General features: G+C 28.2%; 4 protein-coding genes across 7 annotated transcripts; 2 read left to right on the top strand and 2 right to left on the bottom strand.

The window, feature by feature from the left end:
- The first annotated feature begins 6001 nt into the window (after positions 1-6001).
- On the top strand, positions 6002-10495 carry LOC122515158 (zinc finger protein Dzip1). Of its 2 annotated transcripts, XM_043632386.1 has the most exons (10): positions 6002-6535; positions 6610-6974; positions 7056-7427; positions 7513-7638; positions 7711-8796; positions 8868-9045; positions 9118-9643; positions 9727-9847; positions 9938-10313; positions 10424-10495. In XM_043632386.1, the coding sequence occupies exons 1-9, from the start codon at positions 6415-6417 to the stop codon at positions 10268-10270; spliced, it is 3228 nt and encodes a 1075-aa protein (XP_043488321.1). In that variant the 5' UTR covers positions 6002-6414; the 3' UTR covers positions 10271-10313; positions 10424-10495. The 2 variants fall into 2 exon arrangements, with proteins under 2 accessions (XP_043488321.1, XP_043488322.1); XM_043632387.1 differs by lacking the exon at positions 10424-10495 and having other exon boundaries at positions 9938-10328.
- On the top strand, positions 10495-12456 carry LOC122515159 (transcription initiation protein SPT3 homolog). 2 transcript variants are annotated; one of them, XM_043632389.1, is made up of 5 exons: positions 10495-10599; positions 11179-11409; positions 11499-11813; positions 11916-12103; positions 12186-12456. In XM_043632389.1, the coding sequence occupies exons 2-5, from the start codon at positions 11190-11192 to the stop codon at positions 12324-12326; spliced, it is 864 nt and encodes a 287-aa protein (XP_043488324.1). In that variant the 5' UTR covers positions 10495-10599; positions 11179-11189; the 3' UTR covers positions 12327-12456. The 2 variants fall into 2 exon arrangements, with proteins under 2 accessions (XP_043488324.1, XP_043488323.1); XM_043632388.1 differs by lacking the exon at positions 10495-10599 and adding an exon at positions 10812-11046.
- Positions 12457-12899: 443 nt separating this feature from the next.
- LOC122515111 (WD repeat-containing protein 91) lies at positions 12900-15860 on the bottom strand. Its single transcript, XM_043632311.1, has 8 exons — positions 15626-15860; positions 15033-15297; positions 14827-14942; positions 14543-14739; positions 14148-14463; positions 13940-14061; positions 13193-13847; positions 12900-13109 (listed from the first exon to the last, which is right to left on the bottom strand). Exons 1-8 carry the CDS (start codon positions 15743-15745, stop codon positions 12960-12962), a joined length of 1941 nt encoding a protein of 646 aa, XP_043488246.1. The 5' UTR covers positions 15746-15860; the 3' UTR covers positions 12900-12959.
- A 1993-nt stretch (positions 15861-17853) lies between these two features.
- Positions 17854-22582, bottom strand: LOC122515109. Of its 2 annotated transcripts, XM_043632307.1 has the most exons (6): positions 20023-22581; positions 19614-19816; positions 19176-19526; positions 18665-18667; positions 18380-18460; positions 17854-18300 (listed from the first exon to the last, which is right to left on the bottom strand). In XM_043632307.1, the coding sequence occupies exons 1-6, from the start codon at positions 21707-21709 to the stop codon at positions 18100-18102; spliced, it is 2526 nt and encodes an 841-aa protein (XP_043488242.1). In that variant the 5' UTR covers positions 21710-22581; the 3' UTR covers positions 17854-18099. The 2 variants fall into 2 exon arrangements, with proteins under 2 accessions (XP_043488242.1, XP_043488244.1); XM_043632309.1 differs by lacking the exon at positions 18665-18667 and having other exon boundaries at positions 20023-22582.
- Between the last annotated feature and the right edge of the window lie 92 nt (positions 22583-22674).

Here is a 22674-nt window from a genome sequence, read left to right as displayed (position 1 = left end):
TAAGTTTTATTAAACACGAGGGTTTGAGTCTTGTCGCGTATGGTGAGAACAGGTCGGGATTAGGTCGGTTTAGCTCAGGGACGATTTCATTCTTTTGATATAATCCACTGAAATGTGCCAATTTTTGTGAATGTTTTGTTTCAAACGGTAGGGCGTTTTTTGACACGTAATTCTTTTCTTGCGTCGCACGTAGGGAATGCTCCATTGCAGTGGTCAGGGCACGAAGCAAAGAAGAGGCAAAATGCCGAAGAGGCCCCCACAAATTGTGGTATCAAGTGGGCAACTATTCGACTACGAGTTATTTTTCAAAGGATATCTTTGATAACCCTTTGATCAATGATTCGTGGTCATATCAAAATCCCTTTGTCTACCCCTTTATCACGTTGTCACTTATGCTCGTAGTAGTATTTGTTATAAGTTGTTCCTGAATGGAGATGATGGACCATTCCATCTCCCAACGCTATTCCACACTCGCGTTCGTGAAAAATTAAAATCTTTTAAATACTAGAATCTAGATTTTGCTATTTTTTTTTTAATTAATAGAGTCATTGCATTTTTCTTATCTAATTAAAAGTCGAGTCATTGCAGTTTTCTTGTTGAATTAATAGTCGAGTCATTGCAGTTTTCTTGTCGAATTAAATTAAAAATCGAATCATTGCAATTTTCTTATTAAATTAGATTAAAAGTCGAGTCATTGCAGTTTTCCTAATTAAATTAAATTACAAGTCGAGTCATTGCAGTTTTCCTATTAAATTAAATTAAAAGTCGAGTCATTGCATTTTTTAAGTATATAAATTAGAGTTTTGTCTTTGATGTTTTACATTAAATTAGAGTCACGTACGATTAAATTGTGTGGACATCCATGGATTGCTGCAGCTTGCACAAAAGAGTGCATTTGGATACAACGATAAAAGAAGAGGATATTATCTGCATTCAAACACGCAGATAAGGACAACACAATAAAGGTTTCATCATTCTGAATGATTCAAATTGAATTAATAATCACATTTATCAAAGTATATAATGAATAAATATTTTAAATATTTTAATATCATTTAAATTTATTTTTAAATTTTTTTCTAATATAAAATATAATAATTTATTAAATATATGTAATATAATATACTATATCTTTTATTGCATTCAAAAAGTTACAAGATTCCCTGTTTCCATTTTGCTTCACATAGTTTCTTACCTTAATTGCAGATTTTTTTACTTGAATATATATTAGTCGATTTTTATTTTAAATAGTAACAAATTAAATAAAACAAATTTGAATCATTCTGATTAAATGCACTGAAGAGTGCATATGAAAATCGCAGTAAGTACATGACAGCACTGAAAAGTGCATATGAAAATCGCAGTAAGTACATGACAGCACTGAAAAGTGCATATGAAAATCGCAGTAAGTACATGCCTGCACTGAAAAGTGCATATGAAAATCGCAGTAAGTACAAACATACCTGCTTAATGCAGATGGAAATTCCTGCTAAATGCAGATGAACATACAGTAAGAATATACATTTCTCATTCAGAATGATAAAAAATAAACGAATAAATGCAGTGATAAAAGTACTTAATAAATAAATATTTTTAATATTTCAATCTTCATATTATTTTTTTTTAAACCAAAGAAATTTATCTAATAATAATTAGAAAATTTCATTTTATATATAATCTATATATAATAATTGATTTATATTTACATAGTGCAAATTAATGAGAAGGTATTTTGAATCATTCTGATTAGAAACGTATATGTCTTGCTAAATAAATGAAATAAAACAAATGGCAGTCAGCACTCATAAGTGGATATTAATATGTCCGGAATATACATTTTCATTCCAAAATTATTTATAAATAAATATCAAATGAAAGAGTTAATAAGTACATAAGAGAGAGTGGGAGAAACTATTTTTACTATACACAAATATTTGAAGAAAGATTTTACAAGAGATCTATGGAGGAGAAATAATGAGTAGTATGAAAACACAATTTTAATATATTTTTTTATTTATTATATATAAAAGTAGAGTAATTATTTTTTTGGAATAAAAATGTATAGTTTTGGTACATAAATGAAACAATTTAAAAGGCTTGCCTGCACTTTAAAAGTGCATACGAAAATCGCAGTAAATACAAACACACCTGCTAAATGCAGATAAATATAATTGCTAAATGCAATCGAACGTACCAAAAATCGCAGTAAGTACAAACATACCAAAAATCGCAGTAAGTACAAACACACCTGCTAAATGCAGATAAATATAATTGCTAAATGCAATCGAACATACCTGCTAAATGCAGATGAATATAATTATGCTGGCTGCCAGCACTCATAAGTGCATATTAATATGTCCGGAATATATATTTTCATTCCAAAATTATTTATAAATAAATATCAAGTGAAAAAGTTAATAAGTTCATAAGAGAGAGTGGGAGAAACTATTTTTACTATACACAAATATTTAAAGAAAGATTTTACAAGAGATATATGGAGGAGAAATAATGAGTAATATGAAAACAATTTTTTTAATATATACGTTTTTATTTATTATATATAAAAGTAGAATAATAATTTTTTTGGAATAAAAATGTATAGTTTTGGTACATAAATGAAACAATTTAAAAGGCTTGCCTGCACTGAAAAGTGCATACGAAAATCGCAGTAAGTACAAACATACCTGCTAAACGCAGATGAACATAACTGCTAAATGCAGTCGAACATACCTGCTAAATGCAGATGAAAATATGGTAAGAATATACATTTCTCATTCAGAATGATCAAAAATGAATGAATAAGTGCACTGATGAAAGTATTTAATAAATAAATATTTTTAATATTTCAATCTTCATATTATTTTTTTTTAACCAAAGAAATTTATCTAATAATAATTAGAAAATTTCATTTTGTATATAATCTATATATAATAATTAAATAGTGCAAATTAAAATGAAAAGCTATTTTGAATCATTCTGATTAGAAACGTATAAGTCTTGCTAAGCGAATGAAAATACACGAAAGTACAGCCAGCACATGCGAGTGCATATAAATATGTCAAGAGTGTGCATTTTGATTCTAAAATTATTAACAAATAAATATCAACTTTGCATAAGAAATATTTAAAGAAAGTATTTTTAATAAATATATATAAATAAAAGTTTTTTGAGAGAGGAAACCAAAGAGAGGAAACCAAAGAAAGGAAACCAAAGAGAGATGATATAAAAATCATTGAAATATTTTTACACAGAGATTTATAATAGAAGAAATTATATTATATGAATAAAAATGCATAAATCTTGATATACAAATAAACCGAATTAAAAGGCTGTCCCACACTCTCTCGAGAGAGTGTGGATTATTATGAATAAGTTGAGAACAGGGACCCCAGGCTTGTATACGGGATTGTAAATGCACCTGGGGATGATCAAGCTTGTAGATTTTAACTTGGAATAATCTTACCCAACTATTTTATTTTTTTTATTTTTTATAATCATAAAAAACGTATATGAGTACCTGCCACATTTGGGGCAGAACTGCGATGTAAGGTTGCACCACTTATTAAAATTAAAAATTACTCCCATTATTCCGGTTAATAATCTATGAGACTTGATTAGCCTAGAATCTGTTAAAGCAAGCAATAGCAATTAATTAATTATCAATATTATTTCACTGTTCAATTAATATTTTTGTATATTGAATTTAAATTTTTTCTTCTTTTAAGATTTCATATTGCATTGATATACTTTAATTCATATTCATTTAAAATATGTGCTTCGAAAATTGTGAAATTGTATTACTATTTTTTGTTTTTTTATAGTTTACTAAATATAAAAAAGTGTCTTGTATATATTTAACTGGTGTAATATGTACATCAGACACTCGATGTAACTGCATACTTCGCGTTAATATAAATGTTATTAAATAAAAAATTTATGTAATCTATCGATCAAATGTAGATTTGATCTCGTTATGGTTATTGTTATGGCGATATGCATAATTGCGTATGCATTTTGTAATACGACGCAAGGTGCAATATTTTTTTTTTCCTTTAAACGCGATATTAATTAATTTTTAAATATTGTGAAATATTCACAATTATTTAAGTTTTTCATAACATGTCTTGAATAATTTCTTATGTGTATTTGTAATTGTATTAATCAATTTTCTACGGAATTGAAATATTTTTCAATTTATACATTTGTATATTAAAAAAAGAATAAAATATAGATCATGGATTTTTTTATATTCACTTCTGTTTAAATGTAGAACACATTTTCTAATGCATCGAGAATTCAAAATTTTATAATGATTGCTTCTCAGTCATTTAAATTCATTTTTTTAAGTTTCATTATTTATTAAATAATGCAAATTAAAAAATTTTGATCGCGGATTGTAACTTGAATTTCATTTTCCCACACATGCCCTTTTTATCTAGTTTTTTGTTACAGAAAGTACTTTTTTCAAGCTCCTATCTACAACATATTTACAACTATGTCTATAATCATGTCCCAAGGTTTGTAATACTATCATTTATAATATAAAAATAAATTAATAAAAATTTATGTACAAGAGAGAGTTATATGTACTAATATAAAATTAATTTATGTTCCAGGATTTAACAATTTTCCAATCAACAAAAATGAAGGTAGAAGAATCATGGAAATAGATAAAAATAAATTTTTTTATTAAGAACTGGAACGAAGAATTAGTATTATAAAAAATAAGAAGTCAGAAGACGAAGTATCCGTACTTTTTTTTTATTCATTCAAGATATTTTTCTGAGTAATTAAAAAAATTAATTTTTGTTTCAGGATCATCGATGATATTGGCAAGATTTAATTCCAATCGATATTAGCAAAATTCAATTATTCTCGTAGTAATAGTGGTGTTGGTATTTGTGTCTGAATGTATGAATATATGTGTGTGTGTGTGTATGTGTGTGAACAATTTTGTTGGTATTTGTTTAATATTTTAATTATGCATTTATTGTCAGGACATCTTCACTGGTTGCTGCTGATTTTCATCGATTCCTGTTTAATTATAATTTTTTTTCAGATTGTTTCTATTTACAGGTAGCAATATTGTTAATAGCATCTGAAGAGGATTAATCGTAGATTATATATTAGATGATAAGATAGATTATTGATGTATGATACGAAAATAAAATGAGTAATGCAACAAGAATTTTTAAAATTATTTTAATCTTACGAAATATTAACATATAAATTTAATAAATATATTTTAATTTTGAGTAAGATTAAAATATTAGAGATATTTTTTATATAACAATGCGTATTATTTTTATTATTAAAATAATACTCAATGCGTGCGTTCGTATTGTAACAACTTGCGTGTTGTTACATTGTTAGTTTCAATCGAATGTAAATCAAAACGTTTACATTCTTGCGTTTGTTGAATAGAATTTGCGTTATATATTTTAAGTTAAACCGAATGAATGTTAAAGCGTTTGCATGTTTGCGTTAATTTAGGAATGTAAATCGGGTAGGTAGGAGGTCGATTTAAAACGATGTTCATGATTTTTCATCCAATTTAAATAATAAGTTGGATGAAAAAATTTGTGACTCGTTTTCCGTGTTGCATTTTTTGAAATTTCTTTCTTATATATTACCAATGAATTAAATTAATTAAAAAAATAAATGTAGAAGTAGAGTCTTAGCCCGGGGGTCTCCGAACACAGCAACCTCCTCGCGGTGAGACCTGGGTCGGTATTACTTGCGATTTATTTAAATCTAATTATAAATTATGTAACGCAAGTACTACCGGGCGAATGGCTGTGCTAAATTTAATCTAAATTTATTTACATGTCTAATTATTATTCACTTTCTTTTGGTCCTTCTGACACATTGTATTTAAAAAAAAAAAAAAACAAATAAAACATTTAGATTTATCAAATAATTTCTTAAAAAATGAAATATATATGCATGTATGAAACAAATATTTAAAGTATGCATACAGATACTTCTAATAATTTTAATTGTCGAGTACAGTGTAAATGTGCAAAAAAATAAATAATTAATAATCTGTTGCACTTTTTTTTAAATTGATATTTTGTTCGCGCGGCAACCAACAGATGGCACTTTTTCATGAGACACCTGTCAAAGATAACCTAATGATTTTTATGTATTTAAATTTGTTTACATTACTTACATAGTATGGATTACAAAAGATATATTAGTTTATAAATCCAAAAGATTTATTGTATAATCATACATACATATATATATTTAAATATCTTGAATATGTTAATAATTAAAAAACTTGATATTATAAGTTACACTATTTTATATAATTTTGTGTGGATTATGTTATTCAATAAATATATTATAGTTAAATATATAAAGTGTATCAAGATTTAATGTGTTAATGAAAGTATAGTTGTAAATAGAGCAATGGCATTTTCATTTCATATTGGTACCAAGTGGTGTCACAATTTTCCAAAACTTGCCAAAGAATCAGGTTTTCATTTCAATACGCATAGATCTAGGATTCATGTTGATTGGAATCGTATAGGTATGTTAATAATTGCATTTTTCTTAACAATAACTCTTGTATTCATTTATGCTATCATTAAGCTTACATTTTAGGTTCCATCGACATAGACAGAGTAATAATAGAAAGAGATTTTGTAACCGTAGATGAAAATATTAATAACGTTATTAATTATAATTTGGAAAATGAATACGATTTAAAAATATTAGATTCTAATTTCGTTAAAGTATTTCGCCTTGCACAATTAGCTGTAGAATATTTGCTTTATTGTAAACAGTATTTAGATCAAAGCGTAATAATATTGAAGGATGAGTTGAAATTGAAAATCGAAGATAATCATAAGCTTAGAAAAGAAATGAACGCTCTGGAAGAAATAATAAAAAACTTAAAAGATAAAAATAAAGAAAGGAGTAGAATGATTGAAACAAAAATTGGAGATTCTAATGGCGAAATACATAAAGTAATAAATTTGTTAATTTTATATAATATTGTTACATTAAGAAATTATTAATTTTACTAATACATTTTATTTTATTTGTAGTGTCCGCATTGTCCTAAGTCATTTATTTCAAATACATTCGTTAAAGCGCATATAACTCGTCGTCATTCATATATGATTGATTTATCTACGGAAACATCACCTGTACACGATCATTATAAAACCGAGACTGAAAAATTGCATAACGAAATAAAAATGTTAAAAGAACGACTTAATCGAGCTGAAAAAGTAATAAGAAATGAATCGGATAAAATATCGAATAGTATTAAAATAGATAACAAAGATAAAGAAAACGAAAGTGAAAATGATAGTATTAGATATAATGTAAATAAATATGATTTAATAGAAAAACAACAAATAAAAAATAATGAAGAAATAAACGATTTGAAAAGTTTACTTTTAGCAGAAATCAATGTAGGTTTGAAATAATTATTTATATAAGTAACATATTTAAACATTTGTTAAAATCTATTAATTGTAAAACTTATATTTTTTACAGAATTTAAGGCATAGAAATGAAAGCCCTCATAAAATACATAGCAATGTACCTGAAATAAATGTTAAATTATTAGTAAGTCAACAAGAAAAAGAAATAGAAAGATTAAGAAATCAACTTCTTGAAAAGGTATATATAGAAATATAAATAATATATTTAAATTCCATGCATGTGTTAAATATTATATTATATCATTTTTAGCTTACTCCAGATATAGAAAAAATGCAGGACAAACTTAAAACGCAAGAGGATTATTGGAGATCTAAAATACAACAGATGGATCGTCAGCATCATTTAGATATCGAAAAAATAACAATGGAATTAAAATCAACGAAACAGGCAGCGGAATTTATTAAAGCCGAATACGAATTTAAAGTTAATGCCTTAGAAAAACAATCTAAAGATCAATCGAATATTTTAATAGAACAAAGTAAACAGCTTAGTTCGTTGTCTCATGGTTTACAAAATTCATTAATACAAACGGATGTAAATAAATATTTTAATACTAATAAAAAGACAGATAATATTGTAACACCTATGGTACAATATAGTAAAAATACGGATTTTCTAAATACGAAAATTACAGAATATGGCGCTGGAGAAAAAATTAATATTGAAAATGCAGATAGTGTATTAAAGCAAAAATCAAAAATTGAATCATTATTATCAGTACCAAAAATTTCACAAAATTATCATGAAACAAAAGATGCTGATAAATCTTTAAAAAGTCCCCACGTAGTCAATGTATCTCAATTAAAAAATGAAAATCAGATGAATCGTAAATCAAAACTTTTACAAAAACATTCCAAAAATGATTCTATTAAGATTCATTCCAATAGCGATAGTATTCCAAGTATTTTAAATAATAATGATAACAATGAATCTATGGAGTCAAGTTTAGAAAACATTGATTCTAAAGTTAGTAGAATTAATGTAGAAAATAATAAAGCGTCTAATGAAAGTTTCCTTGATACCAAAGCTATAAGTTCTGCAACATCAAGCTATACTACGACAGAATCTGAAACGGAAAGTGATTCAGAAGCTATCAGTGTTAAAAAAAACATTGTATCATCGAATAAAAATGAAGTAATATCTTCTTTACCTAAATCGATGAAGACTTCTCAAAAGGATAGCTTTTCTCTTGGAAAATTAAAAAAAGATATACTAGAAACGTTTCACCAAAAATTACGTGATCTAGGAATAGATCCAGAATGGAATGAGATACCTGAAGCATCGTATAAACAAAAAATGAAAATTATTCGACATCATCAAAGTATTTATTCTAAGGTAAATTTAATATTAAATCAAAAGTATATATTCTTGTTTAACAAATTTAATGATTATTTTTATATTTACAGAAACATCTTAAATATAATGAAATAAAGCATAACATACTTAAGGAAGTTCTTCGCAGAATTTCTGTTAAAAGTAACATATCTCATCAATCCAAGTCAGTTAAAAAATCACCATTAGATATACTTGTAACTAATGTTAAGTCGAAAGCTATGAAAACATTCAACATACCAAAAAATTCTTGTTAGTATAAATTTAATGTCCTTTATGTTTGTATACATAGAATAATTTAATATTTTCTTTATAATTTTTTAGATATATCACCAAAAAAAGTACAAATGGATTTAGAAGACGAGGAGTATAAAAATTTAAGCACGCGTGATACATTTAAAATTCCAAGAAAGTCTTCGATTGTACCGAAAGAGAATGAAAATGTTGACAACAAGGAGAATAGTGAAATTAATCAAAATGAAATATTTTCAAAGTTTTTTAACTCACAGAACAGTACAATGTCTGTGACAGATCTGCATGGAAATGAAAAAAACGAAACGGAAGAAGAAACTTCTTCAAATATAATAACATTTATGAATGGGGAACTTCAGAAGACATCTACACCAAAGCGAAACGACTCAACTGGTTTAACAAAGATGCAAGAAGCGAAAACACAAAGTTTTATTATTTCACCGAAAAACAATAAGGGTGCATTAAAATCAACAACAGTATCAGTTGGTAGTTCGACTAAAAAGAAAGTATTTTTTAATCTCAAGGATAAGAACGATAAAGAATTATCATCTTCATCTCAGCAAACAGAACTAAATGATAGCGATTGGAATATTTCAAGGTATTTTATTACGATAGATTATTAATTATTATTTACTACAAGTACATGTTGTTATAATATTTTACTTTTATTTTTGTTGAAAGCATTTCCGATGAAAAGGTACAAGCAATTCAAAAACGGAAATCTTCTAGTGTTGATAATATTATATTGAAGACGACGCAAGCTGAAAAAATAGCAGAAATTTCTAGAAAAATAGAAAAACAGGTAATCTAGGAATAATCCTACTACTAATAATTAAATGTTTACTACAAAATTTATCTAAATATTTATTCAAATAATATATTTCTTTTTAAGCTGTCTATATCCAGAAAGAAGCCTGTTGGATCTATTGAAGCAATGTTTCCATCAACTTTAATTTTAAAGGATAATGAAAAGGAAGAGACCCAGGATAATAAAAATGTACAAGATCCTTATTTAAGTTCAGTCAGTATTAGTAATTCAAGTTTAGAAAATTTAAGTCCTAAATTGGTAGGAAATTCTAAAGTTAACGGTACCAAATTTCCAATGCCTACACCTAGAAATTTACAAAAGAAAGAATCAAATAGTACAGAATCAAGAAAGACATTACTAATTACTAATGATTCTAACTTAGAAGCAGATATAGAAGATATTTTACAAACAGAATAGAAACATTTTTATATGATGCATTCATGCAATGTATAAATTATAGGTATTATAATTTCAATTATTAATGGCTCATAAGTTATTTATATTTATTACTATTTATTTATTTAATGCAACAAAACAATTGTAAATGTAATTATATATATTTATTTTCAGTTATATTTTTACCGAATTTCTGTGTGTCGAATCATATATATATATAAATATAACTCATATATAATCTCAGCACAAACCTGGAAAAAAAATACGCAGAAGCCATTATAGTGGCTCATCGACCTGGAAAAAATATTCGCAAAAGCCACTTTAGTGGCAGGCCGGTTAAGGCGATATCGGTAATAGTAGTGATCTACCATTATCTTACATACCGTCAGTAACGGTAGTTTCCTACTTTGGAAAATATCGACAGTCGGCAATTACAGTTTTCTACCTTTAATAATATTGATCATCGGTAACCGTAATATAAAGTATTATCGACGTAGAGTAAAATAAATTATAAAAATCTACTATTACCGACTCTCGGTTGATAATATTTGATTGGTAACTGTAAATTATTGATTATTTATTGGGTAATGTAGTCTCACTAACAACATTCATGTTTTGTGTATTTAAATTGTGGTTTTTCTATATCATTGTTGAAATTATAAGTATTTCGAGTAATATTAGTTAAACTAAATAATTATTAAATTATTAGATAATGGCGGGGGGAGAGGCATCCTCTCTCTCTGATTCCAAATCTACCAATCGTTATTATAGATCTGATTCAAATAATTTTATAAATGGTTTGTAAATTAATCTTTATAGGTTAAACATATATATGGATAACATACTACTCTGTACTTATAATAAAAAAAATTATGTTATCCTATATTGTTAAAAAACTGCAATTAATTTTAATTATTTTATAATTATAGAAATTCGACAAATGATGCATGGATTTGGTGATTGTAGTAACCCATTAAAAGAATCAGCAAAAATAATAGAAGAAGTTGTATTACATCAAATGAGAGCAATTGTAAGGAAAGCATGTGAAAATGCTGAAAGACGAGGAGTATTGAAGAAGTCTAATGTTGTTGGAGCAGAAGATTTTATATTTTTGTTACGCAAAGATAAAGTTAAATTACAGCGATTAATTAAATATTTAGGTGTATACTATAGTTAATACTTATTTATATCTGATATAGTATGTAATATTTAATTGAAACCATTAGTGCTATTATTTTCCATTTTACAGAAATGAAACGGTTGAAAAATTCAGTCTATAAAGTTGTGAAAGGCGATGATTCAGATGATATTGTAGACATCGAACAAGCAAAGAATTATAAACCAAAGATGGCATATCGAGAATTTCTTAAAATGATAGACAATACCGGAGAACTTTTGGAAAATAAATCTGTTATAGATGAAATTAAATTAAACAGATGTGTTCGTGCCGAAATGATGTCACTTGAAATGGATGAATTTCGTTATATTAAATTTAGTAATGCACGTAATGCATCATTCACAAACAAGAATCGTCATAAATTTAATGAGTGGATTTGTGTGGATAGTAATGAATTTTTCTTCCATAATATTATACATTAACACATTTCCTAACATATAAAGAACTTATTTTCCATCTATATATTAATATAATTTATAATATCAACAGGTGAAATCACAATATCCAAAGAAGGCTATGTAATTTTAGGATATTTAGCATACGAAACAGTTGCACAAATTGTTGATCTTGTTTTTCTAGTACGACAAGATCAAACAAAAATTTATGGAGATGCCATTGATCGTCTTAAACTTCATTATGTTAATCAGGATACATATAAGCCATTTTTGCATGGAAAGGTTATGGAAATAATAATAATAATACAAATTTCACATATATATATATGAATGCGAGTATAACAAATATTTTAAATGTATTTAGGGTACTACAGCCGCCAAGCCGATAACACCAGCCGAAATAAATGAAGCTCTTAGAAGATATTGGTCACCGCAATTAGATATGACAGGACCATTCCATCGTTGGTCAGTACATCCACCTCATTTAAAATTCCTTTCTTGTTAAAACTTGTACTGGTAAAGGAGGTAAGACTTTAAAGAATTTATTATGTTTTTTTTTTTGTTCAATAAAAGTAATAGTATTTTATAAATAAACGGATGACTGAAATAATACTCGGGTAACATTCGTATTAAAATTGACTTGCATTTATTGACTTTGACATTTGTTTTCTGTACATATTATGTTTTTTTTCTTTTTTTTTTGGTTTCCTATTAACACTAAACTTATATAAGATCACATTTTACATTTTTATATTATTAATAAGTCATTTTCTGATTTTGATCATCCTACCAATGAGTTAATTATGTTTTAAAAAATAAAATACTATTATAAATATTATTAGATATATTATACTAAAGGAAAATGATACATTGGTATTGAATTGTACTTTTTATGAAATAATTCGACTTTCCTACTAATATTTTCTATATTTGTGATATATTATAGTATGTATATATATTTATATATATTATTTATATATTTTAATACTATAATTAGATTTAAAATTAGTAAGGAATATAAATTACATATAAACAAAATGAATATCTACATAATTGCTCTCTTCTGTTAATTTTTTTCTTTTCCAATTAATCATTTATCCGCTCACGAATTCACACATATACTAATTTTATTTCTGTATCATGGTGATAGTAATGTCGATACTCTTGCTTTTCCTTCCGCACCACCGGTAATACATGTGCCAGATTGATTAGCACTGGACCAGTCACAACACAATGTTCCTTTATGTCCACCAAGTTCTAAAACTTTTGTTTGCATACTAGGTGGTGTCTGTAATGTATAAAATATTTTTAATAACTTCAAATTGAAATGTTAATTTTATATTACATATCGTTTATAAATTTATGGCTTACTTTGTATATGTTACCACCGTTTTGCGTACAAAGTAACATATAATTTCCGCTTTGATCGAAGGTAAATAATTTGCCATGATAAGCATTGTTTTCTATTTTAATTTTACTCTCCCATAAAATCTTTCCTGAATGATTTAAACTTCTTTGACATAATTTTCCATCTTGGGTTCGCGTACAAAAATTATTAAAATCATTGATCAATTCAATATCGATGACTGCGCTCGAATGAAAACTAAAATTACTGATTATTTCATTTTGTCTAAAATCGTGTATCAATATATTGCCATTAGACATTCCTGTGATTAGCAATTGTCCATTATGATTAAACGCTGAACACAAAGCAATTACATTTTGTTCTGTAGGTAAAATTCTTTCTAGTTTCTTTGACTTAATGTCGTATAAAAGTAATTTGTTTTCCGTAGAATCAGTCACCGAGCATACGAATGTAGAATCAGTTGGATTGCAAAGTAATGTTATAATCTTTGATCCTTCGTGTTGTATTTCCCAAAGTGTTTTACAATCACGTGTATCGTGTAACTGGATTAATCCATTATTGTCGCCATGTAAAAAGTAACGTTCATTTTTGGCTATCCAATCTAATGCAGTTATAGCCTTATTCGTGTTTGTCACAGGTGAGGTGAATGTCGTCACGGTTCTAGTTAAAGAAATAAAAAAGAAACAATTTAAAAAATTGTAATACATAATGTAAGATTAATATTGTTAACTAGTATGTAAATAAATACGTACTTTGGTGACGGAATTGGTGTCCATACTTTGATAACACCATCGATATCACCCGTTGCCACGTACGAACCGCTCGCGTTGCTTTTACATTGAATAATGGATGCTTTATGTTCTGTATATTCCTCCTGAAAAATATTTTTACATAACATACAAATAATTATCAATAACATGATAATATATAAATCACTGAATAATTTATTAATTAATTAACCTGACTTAATAAAATGTAAGTTGACTCCATTTTCTCTTTAGTTTTTCTTTCAAGAGTAGTATCCATAGACGAATCCCTTTTTCTAGTACTAGTTAATCGAGAATCACAACTTATGCTCCTTTTAGCAACTACTTCAGTTTTTGTAACCGAATTCAATCTTCCTTTAGTGTTCGTTCTTTTAGTAGACGTCATATCAGGTTCTGTATGTTTCTTAACACTTGTTGCAGATTTTCTATTTAAAATTGGACTAGAACCACCTCCTATATTCTTTATTAAACTCCTCAGTGTTTTAGGATTTTCCATTAAAGGAGATTCTCTAAAAAAAGAACAAAAAATATAACGTTAATATATAAATTAATTATTTAATGTGTGCTAGGTCAGCAAATAATATGTACTGAGCAATGATGTAAAAATCATCCATAACATCATCCATTGACGGATACTGCGGTACTGGTCCCGGATTTACATCTGCAATTGTTTCTATTTTAATAGGTTCATTCAATTTCTGTCTCAGTGCTTCATTCTCTTCTTGCAAGCGTTTTAACTTATTAGTATCTTCATCTATCGTTAATAATGTTGGTTGCGGCATACACTGTAGACATTTAATTAATTACATAAATAACATATGTTAATTCATCAATTAACGACACTTATATTAGAAAACTTGAAATTTACCTACTTGAAAGATAGTAGCAAGAAAATTGTGTAAAGAAACCACCATAGTGTCTTGCCATTGTCTGCTAAAATGTACCGAATAAATTGGATTGTCTTCTGGATTTTTAATGAACGGTAATGCTGCAAGATTAAATGATATTAATGTATTTATATATGAATTTATATATATTCATTGATAAATTGATCATTATTAAAATATTTATATCGTACCAAACCATTCTTTCCATTCTGAATGTCCTTGCAATTCCGGTGCCATTTTAGAAAAAAATTCTTGAATACGATCCAATTTATTATTTACAGCAGCATTAACCAGATACATTTTTAATACAGCGTTCTCTAATTTTCTTATCGCTGGAGTAAAGTGATTCTCTAAACGAGAAAACAATCTAATGTCCAAGTGTCCCCATAATTCTCTCAAAGATGTTAAATCATATGTAAATATATATTGCATCAGTTGGTCAACTATTTTATCAACCTATTAAAACAAAAATAAAAAACAGAATGAATAACGAATTAATATTTTTTAACTTATATTATTTATTCAAGTTACTTATAAATGAATGTTCCTTTTAAATGTTCATATGTTCTTACTTTAAAGTAAAAGGTTATGCATTCAAAGTAATTGTTTTGAAATTGCATTTAAACATTGACCAATGAAATTGATATTAATTCTTATATTAAATAATGAATTTTAAGTGCCGTAAAAATATATTAATTTGTTTTCATTGATAGTGCATACAAATAATGAGATATTTGTTGTTGAATTTATTTTTCTTCATATTTTATATTGTGATGTTCCTCACCCTGAAACCTTTTTCTTTCTCGGTCTTTAAATCGTTGTCGAAGGCTTTAAGAGTTTGACTAAATCCTCGAAATAATAAATACTCCTTGACCAACTCATCGACATACTGAATATGAGACATTTTCCCTCCAAATTTGTCTTCGTAACATTCGATTTTTCCGTCAATTGATTGCACCGTGTTGTCATCCTTCAGCCATTTTGAATCGTTACGTGGCCATATTGTTTTTCTTAAATTTTAACATATGTTTATTAATAATTAAGTAGGAACAATTTAGATTTGAATTTTTTGATGTTTTATGCTCTGCAGGATATTTAAAATCATTTAAATAGATTTAAAGGATACTTTTGAACGTGAAAAAAAGATGGAGGCGTAATTAATTGCTATAGAAAAAAATTTGGGATAATAATAAATATAAATGTCACATTTACTTGAAGTAATTTTTTATATAATGAATTTTAATAGGATTATTAAATAAAATAATTATATTGGTAGGAGAAGAAAGGTAGAGCACAATACATTTTATTTTTACACGCACATAAAATTTATTTATCATTTAAAATATAATGAGAAAAAAATAGGCATTCGATTTTTTACTCATTCAATATTTTTATAAACCGCACACTAGCTTTTATAAATATGAATTTTGTTTCATAGGAATTAGATAAATATTAAATAGCTGATACAGTAGACTTTTAAAAAGGCACGATTTTCTTCTTTTTTTACTATATTTTATTTTTTTTATATTTTGTATAATATTTCGCAGGACTAATGGATAGAAGATTACAGTTTAAATTCGATGCTTTGAGATAATATTTAAATCTTTCATGCAAATATTGAAATAAAAAGAACAAAATCGTTACCTTTTGACATATTAATCAAATTACTATTAATTTCCAAAATTAGAATTTTTATAAACTTCAGAAAGAAAGAGAATCATTCGACAAATAAAAATACGTAATAATCAGTCAGAACTAATAATCTCTATTTATTTAAATTTATATTATTTATTATATATTAAAAAATAAAGCCATTGTTTTAATGTTTATTTGTAGCCATTGGAATTATAATATATAGGCAATATGTTATTATTAATAAAATATTTGAAAAATAATTCACATTTACATATAATTCTCTATGCATCTATTTTACATTAACAATGGACGCGGTTTGATTGAAGTAATATTATTTTCTTATAAATATGATTGTAAATTTTTTGAGTAATTTACATCGGATAATTAGATAAGTTAATTGTCATATATTATGCATGAAAGCAGATATTAGATTAACGTCAAGTCACCATTTTTATGTTGTTTTCGCATAATAAATTAAAAACAAAAATATTATATAAAACGATCGATGTTATTTAACATTAAAAATTATACTATCTGTACAGTACTAAAAATCACTGACTAGAACATTGACGATTTTTTCAATGACACGAACGATTTCTTATCACTCGAAACGAACAAATGTGACAGCTTTAAAATCTACTACGTGTACGCGTTCGCGATTATGTGTGGTTGAAGAAATTTGTTTGTTGATTTAAAAACATGTCTCTTATAATTTTCTCTTATAAATTAATTAATTAATTAATTAATTAATTAATTAAGCAAAAATTACTACGACAATAAGGCCGCTCACATTGTGCAGAAACGTTTTTCTTAATTTCTTTCTTTTCTTTTTTTTTTTTCTTTTTTTAATTTTCTATTTCGCTTCCTTTTATTCGATAGAAAAGAGAACTTTTTTGTAACTTTTTTTTTTAATTATTTTACGAGAAAGCTTATTATGTCTTTCTGTTTCATATATAAATATCACGCTATCACGCATATAATGTAGGTGTATCACCTAAATTTATCAATTGAAATATTTTTATCATTTGTAATTTTATGAAGAAAAAAAAGGCTCAGAACGAAGAATTTTTTATCAGCCACTTTACGAGGAAATTTCAAGCTCGTATATTCGAGTATTTGCAAAATGAGTCATTTATTCTTTTTTTTTTTTATTAAAATTAGAAAAAAATAAATAAATAGTTTAATACAGACTACATAATACTTTTATATGCACAACAGTACAAAGAATAAATTTACGTAAAAAGAAATAGAATTAATAAAATATCATTTATCTTGAAGTCCTGTCAAATAATAGCATCGATAAAAAATTCTTTCTCACGTGAAATACTCTTCCCTTGGAAAAGGTATAATTTTATTCTAAGCATTTTTTTTCTTTCATAAAACGAAGAAACTTACGTGAAATATTTCAATTTACTAAAGATAATTAATACACTCGGTATATTTTTGTGATAATAGAAGCGAAAGTCCATCTGATCAAGCAAGCGGACGATTAGAATTGTTCAAAATTGAGATACGCACTTTTAAAGCCCTTTCGGAAGAACGTACAAATTAATTAAACGTATCCCCCAATAATAATAATAATAATAATAATTAATACATTTAAAAGAAAATTCTTTCAATGTATTATAGATCAACGTCCTCTTGTTTGGCTTTAGGTGCAATTTTTTCAATGCTTTCGGATTCCTTGATAGATGTATGAATATCAGCAACTTCAACCGGTGGTGGTGGTGCAGGTTTGACTGAACCATCGTCATCCGCAATTTCAAAGCCGATTGTAGCACCAATTTTTTGACTCGCTTGTTTAAACGAATCCGACAACATCACCTGTCGATTCAAAAAATCATATTATATATACTAAATAAATATAATAAATGTAATAAATTATTAAATATCAAAAACTGACCTGTACGACATTGATACACATCGAAGTAAGTGCCAGACCAAATACCAGGTATATTATCGAACACATCATATACATGGGATGCTAAATCAATCAATAAAATTAGTTAATATTTAAAAATAAGATTTATATTCAATATTTTTACGATCAAACTTGTATAACATTTAATTTTACATATAAATTGAAGTGCAAAAGTGTTCTATAATAACTATCGGGAAAGCGTGTGCGAATACATAGTGTGCAATATAGAAATTGAAGCAACGAACATTGAAATTTATTCAAGCTTACCATCTGAACGCCACCGTGAAAAACAAAAGCAGAAATAAAATTAATTTCATAATAATGTAATATAAATAATCAGAGCGAGGAATAATCAGAGATTAATTATAAATGATATGATATGCGTCTTATTTATAACATTCGCATCAAAATAATTGCTAGAAGCAAATTAAATCGGATATGCGGGCTTTATCTAAAGTGCAATTATTATACACCGTTCACAATTTATAAAAATTATTTTAATAATATCAATTTTATATTAAACATAGTTTTTTTTTCTTATTCTTTTTTGTTAATCATAAAAATTAATAATAATATAATCCAGATACACTACGATCAATTTTTTATTCATGCTCGTACTTTTTTTTGTTTACACAAATATACTTTTAATAAATTAGTGTATGTGTGTATATGTGGTGTTTGTATGTGTGTATGTGTGTATATTAATGTATCTCGTGTTTAGTTTGATTAATTCGAATGATTTAGATATATATAAAAGAAAAAAGAAGAATATTATTACCTTTGGCACGTAATCACCGAAGCCAATAGTGCTCATTGAAATAAAAACAAAATAGAAGCTCTCGAAGAAGCCCCATTTCTCCCACATATTGTAAAGCGTTGCACCAACGAAGATGTATCCAAGTAATATAAATATTGCTACTGATATCGGAAGATTAAATTCATCGTCAATAGCAAACGTTGACATAGCCGGTGTACCCGGTGTGTCTGGTGCATTCCCATCTATATTTAAAACAGCCTGTTGTTGTTGACTTTGTTGCTTTTGGATTTCTTCGATATCTTCCGGATTCATTTGGGATGGTCTTCTAAACGTTGCTAGGTCGTACACCAGTTGGACACCTTTCATTACTTCCTTTTAACATATTTTTATCGAAATATTAATTCATACGTTAAAGAAACATTAGTATAATTAATTATAAGTTGTAAGCTAAATTCATACCTGTACAGGACCAGTCCGACGAACTTTTCGACAACTTCCAGTATAATAGAGCCTTCTTACGAATGCCCAAAGGAACTTTATACCGCGTGTGAATAGTTTGCCAAAGTCAGCCAACAAAATGAGGAACATGGGAATACCAAATATAGCATAAACAATGGTAATTGCTCTTCCGGTTGTAGTGCTTGGTGAAATATGACCATATCCTAAATAACAAACGAAACGTACCAATTAATTAGATTACCCTAAGTAATAAAACAGTATTTAAACAACGAAATTATTATTTTGAGACAAAATACAATGCGTCCGAATTCGATTAATCGACAAAATATAGAAAACTTGTGCATATCACGGCTTAGAAAATTCGATAGTATTCGACATATTTTGTTCGTTCATGAAATTATCTTCTCACCGATAGTAGTGATCACAGTGAGACAATAAACGACAGCATTTAAGAAGGTCCAACTTCTTTGTCCACTGTAAGTATGTACACCAGCTTCGTGAGCGGTGTGCAATTGATCCTCAAATTCCATTAACTTTCTTCTAGCCAAACTCTTCCAATCGTCCTCTCTGAGATTGTGACTATAATTCCATAGACTATCCAAAAAGTCTCTCTTGACTCTTTTCACGCCGCACTTGTAAAATGTCTCGAATGCACCTTCGGTAAATCGAAAAACAAATGCACCAAGACCGCAATAAATCATAATCAATATTAATTGAGCCATACAACGATTCCTCATTTTCTTTATTATTTGTATCTCCGTAGGATTTTGAACCATAAAAGCTTTTAATTCGGACGCAACATCTTTTAGCGCGCGAAGGAAATCTAAGAAAGTAACTTTTTCTGGTTCGTCGGACAATTCTTGTTCAGAATTATCCACTTCTTGCGTTGGCACAGCATCCACTAGTTTATCTTTCTCGGTGCTATCCGTTTGTTTCTTTCTCCAAAAGAATTGGAACCAAGAACTTTTAGTAGTCGATTCTACCGGTTTCTGTTCGACCGAGTTGAGAATTTCTTTTCGTTCAATTTCCGTATGAACCATACCAATTTTTCTCTTCCTCATACCTACAACGTCACTGGCGTCCTGATAATCTTCGGGCAAATCAGGATCCATTATACTACGTTCTCTCAATAAATATTCCCTCTGCGCTTTAGCAAAATCTTCGATTAGGCTATCGTTGCTCAAAGGTATCACTTGTTTTCTGACATCAGTAGCTGATCTTTTTACAACTGGTTGTCGTTCCAATGATCTGGGTGGAAAACTTTCGCTCTTTTTCATCAGTGCTCCTCCCTCTGGAACATCCTCATTCAGGTCACTGGGTTGTAAAGATTTTTTATCCGTCTTATCCTTAGATCGAATTTTCGAGTCCAACAAATTCTTTTCGCGAACAGATTTTTCACCATCGACGATTCGTGCTCTGCTACTGGACTTTTTTACTCTTGGTCTAACACTTTCACTAGCTTTCATTCTGCCAGGACTAACGTCACTTATTTCTTCACTGGAATCCGTAGAACGATGATGCCTTTCAATGGTACGATCCTTCGACCTCTTTTTCGTACGTTTTTCAACTTTCCTCTCATCGATAAATTCCTTCTCATCATCTTTTATCCTCAAAGTATCCTTTTTTCCAGGATCCTTATCCGTTTTATTCACAACTTTGACGTCATCAATATTTCCTTCTGCATTTCCTTCATTATCGATTTCATGCGGCTTCGAAATAGGATCAGTTACAGTTGTCGTTGTCGTTGTTGTTGTTGTTGTTTTCGTAGAAAGTATTTCTTGATGCATAACATTTGACGTATCTTTAATTAGAATATTATTTTTACCATTTAAAGTCATATTCTTTTCTCGAATCTCTTCTTGATCAGCCTGTATCTCATTTCCTCGTCCCTCATCGGGCTTCCCTTTTTTTTCTTTCTCCAATTGTTGTTCCATCCTTTCAGTATCCTCTGCCATTTTTTCCATCTTGGCTCTCCTAATTTCATCCTCATCCTCGGACGTTTCGACCCGTTGAATTCTCGTCGATGGTTCCGGTGTTTTTTCGCGTCTTTTAGTTGCAGCTTTGCGACGCCGATGAACCGTGTAACTGTCCTCCATCGTCGACAACAACGTCAACGATTTAGTTTCGGATCTTTTGTCGTTTTACACGCGTGATTGATATTTAACAAATATTCGAGAATTCAATTAATCTATCCGATGAGTTCATAATAAGAACAATAACAATGAAAATGATAATGACAAAGATGAATTCTTATTGTACTTCTTTCGTTATTTGATTTGATTCACACAATTCTTGTCTTTCCTTTCGGTTTAGTTATGTGCACGTCGCGGAAGACAGAAATAAAACCAGAGCTTGCTCCCACCACTACTAAATTGCCGCAGCAACAGCAGCAGCAGCAGCAGCAGCAGAAACACTAATACCAAGTTGGTAACACGATGAGTTTTTAGAGAAAACGCTAGTAGTTGCTGCTCTCTTGCTGCTATCTTGCTGCTTGCAACTTGCTAACCAGAGTGAATTGAAACGTTATGTTACTTTTGACGCAACGCGTAAACTCGTCCTCCGGTAGGATGAAGGAAAATTTAGTCGTCGAGTTATCGAGCGATGTTCGAATTGCCGCAATTGACGCACCACAACACCCTGTTCACCCTGTTCACCTTGTTCACCATGCTCTATCTTGGCGTCGCGATGCCGCGCCTGTATGTACCGCAACCCGTTTTACGTAGCAACATTTCGATTTCGTTTAGCCAAACGCGCCGGCGCCACGTGATATCCTCTTTGTCCCTCCTAATATTCGATAATTTGCAACATTTGTACCTAAATGCTTTAAGGATAGTCGAAATTTTAATCCTTTTTCAATTTCTTTTATTGCTGATTTTGTTATTCGTTAATATTTGCAGATTTACGCGTGAACAAAATGTTCATATTTAATATTACATTTTAATATTGCTAAATGGTATTCCTTTTTTTTCTTTTCATTATAATTTAGTATTTTTATTATGTTATTATATATTAATAGATATATTTTTAAATATGAATTCGCATCTCTCATTATTCTTTAAAG

This window comes from Polistes fuscatus, unplaced genomic scaffold (genome assembly GCF_010416935.1).
Source record: "Polistes fuscatus isolate 324 unplaced genomic scaffold, CU_Pfus_HIC Scaffold17, whole genome shotgun sequence".
NCBI lineage: Eukaryota > Metazoa > Arthropoda > Insecta > Hymenoptera > Vespidae > Polistes > Polistes fuscatus.
Note: the sequence above shows the minus strand (reverse complement) of the source record. Positions and strands in the feature narration are given on the sequence as shown.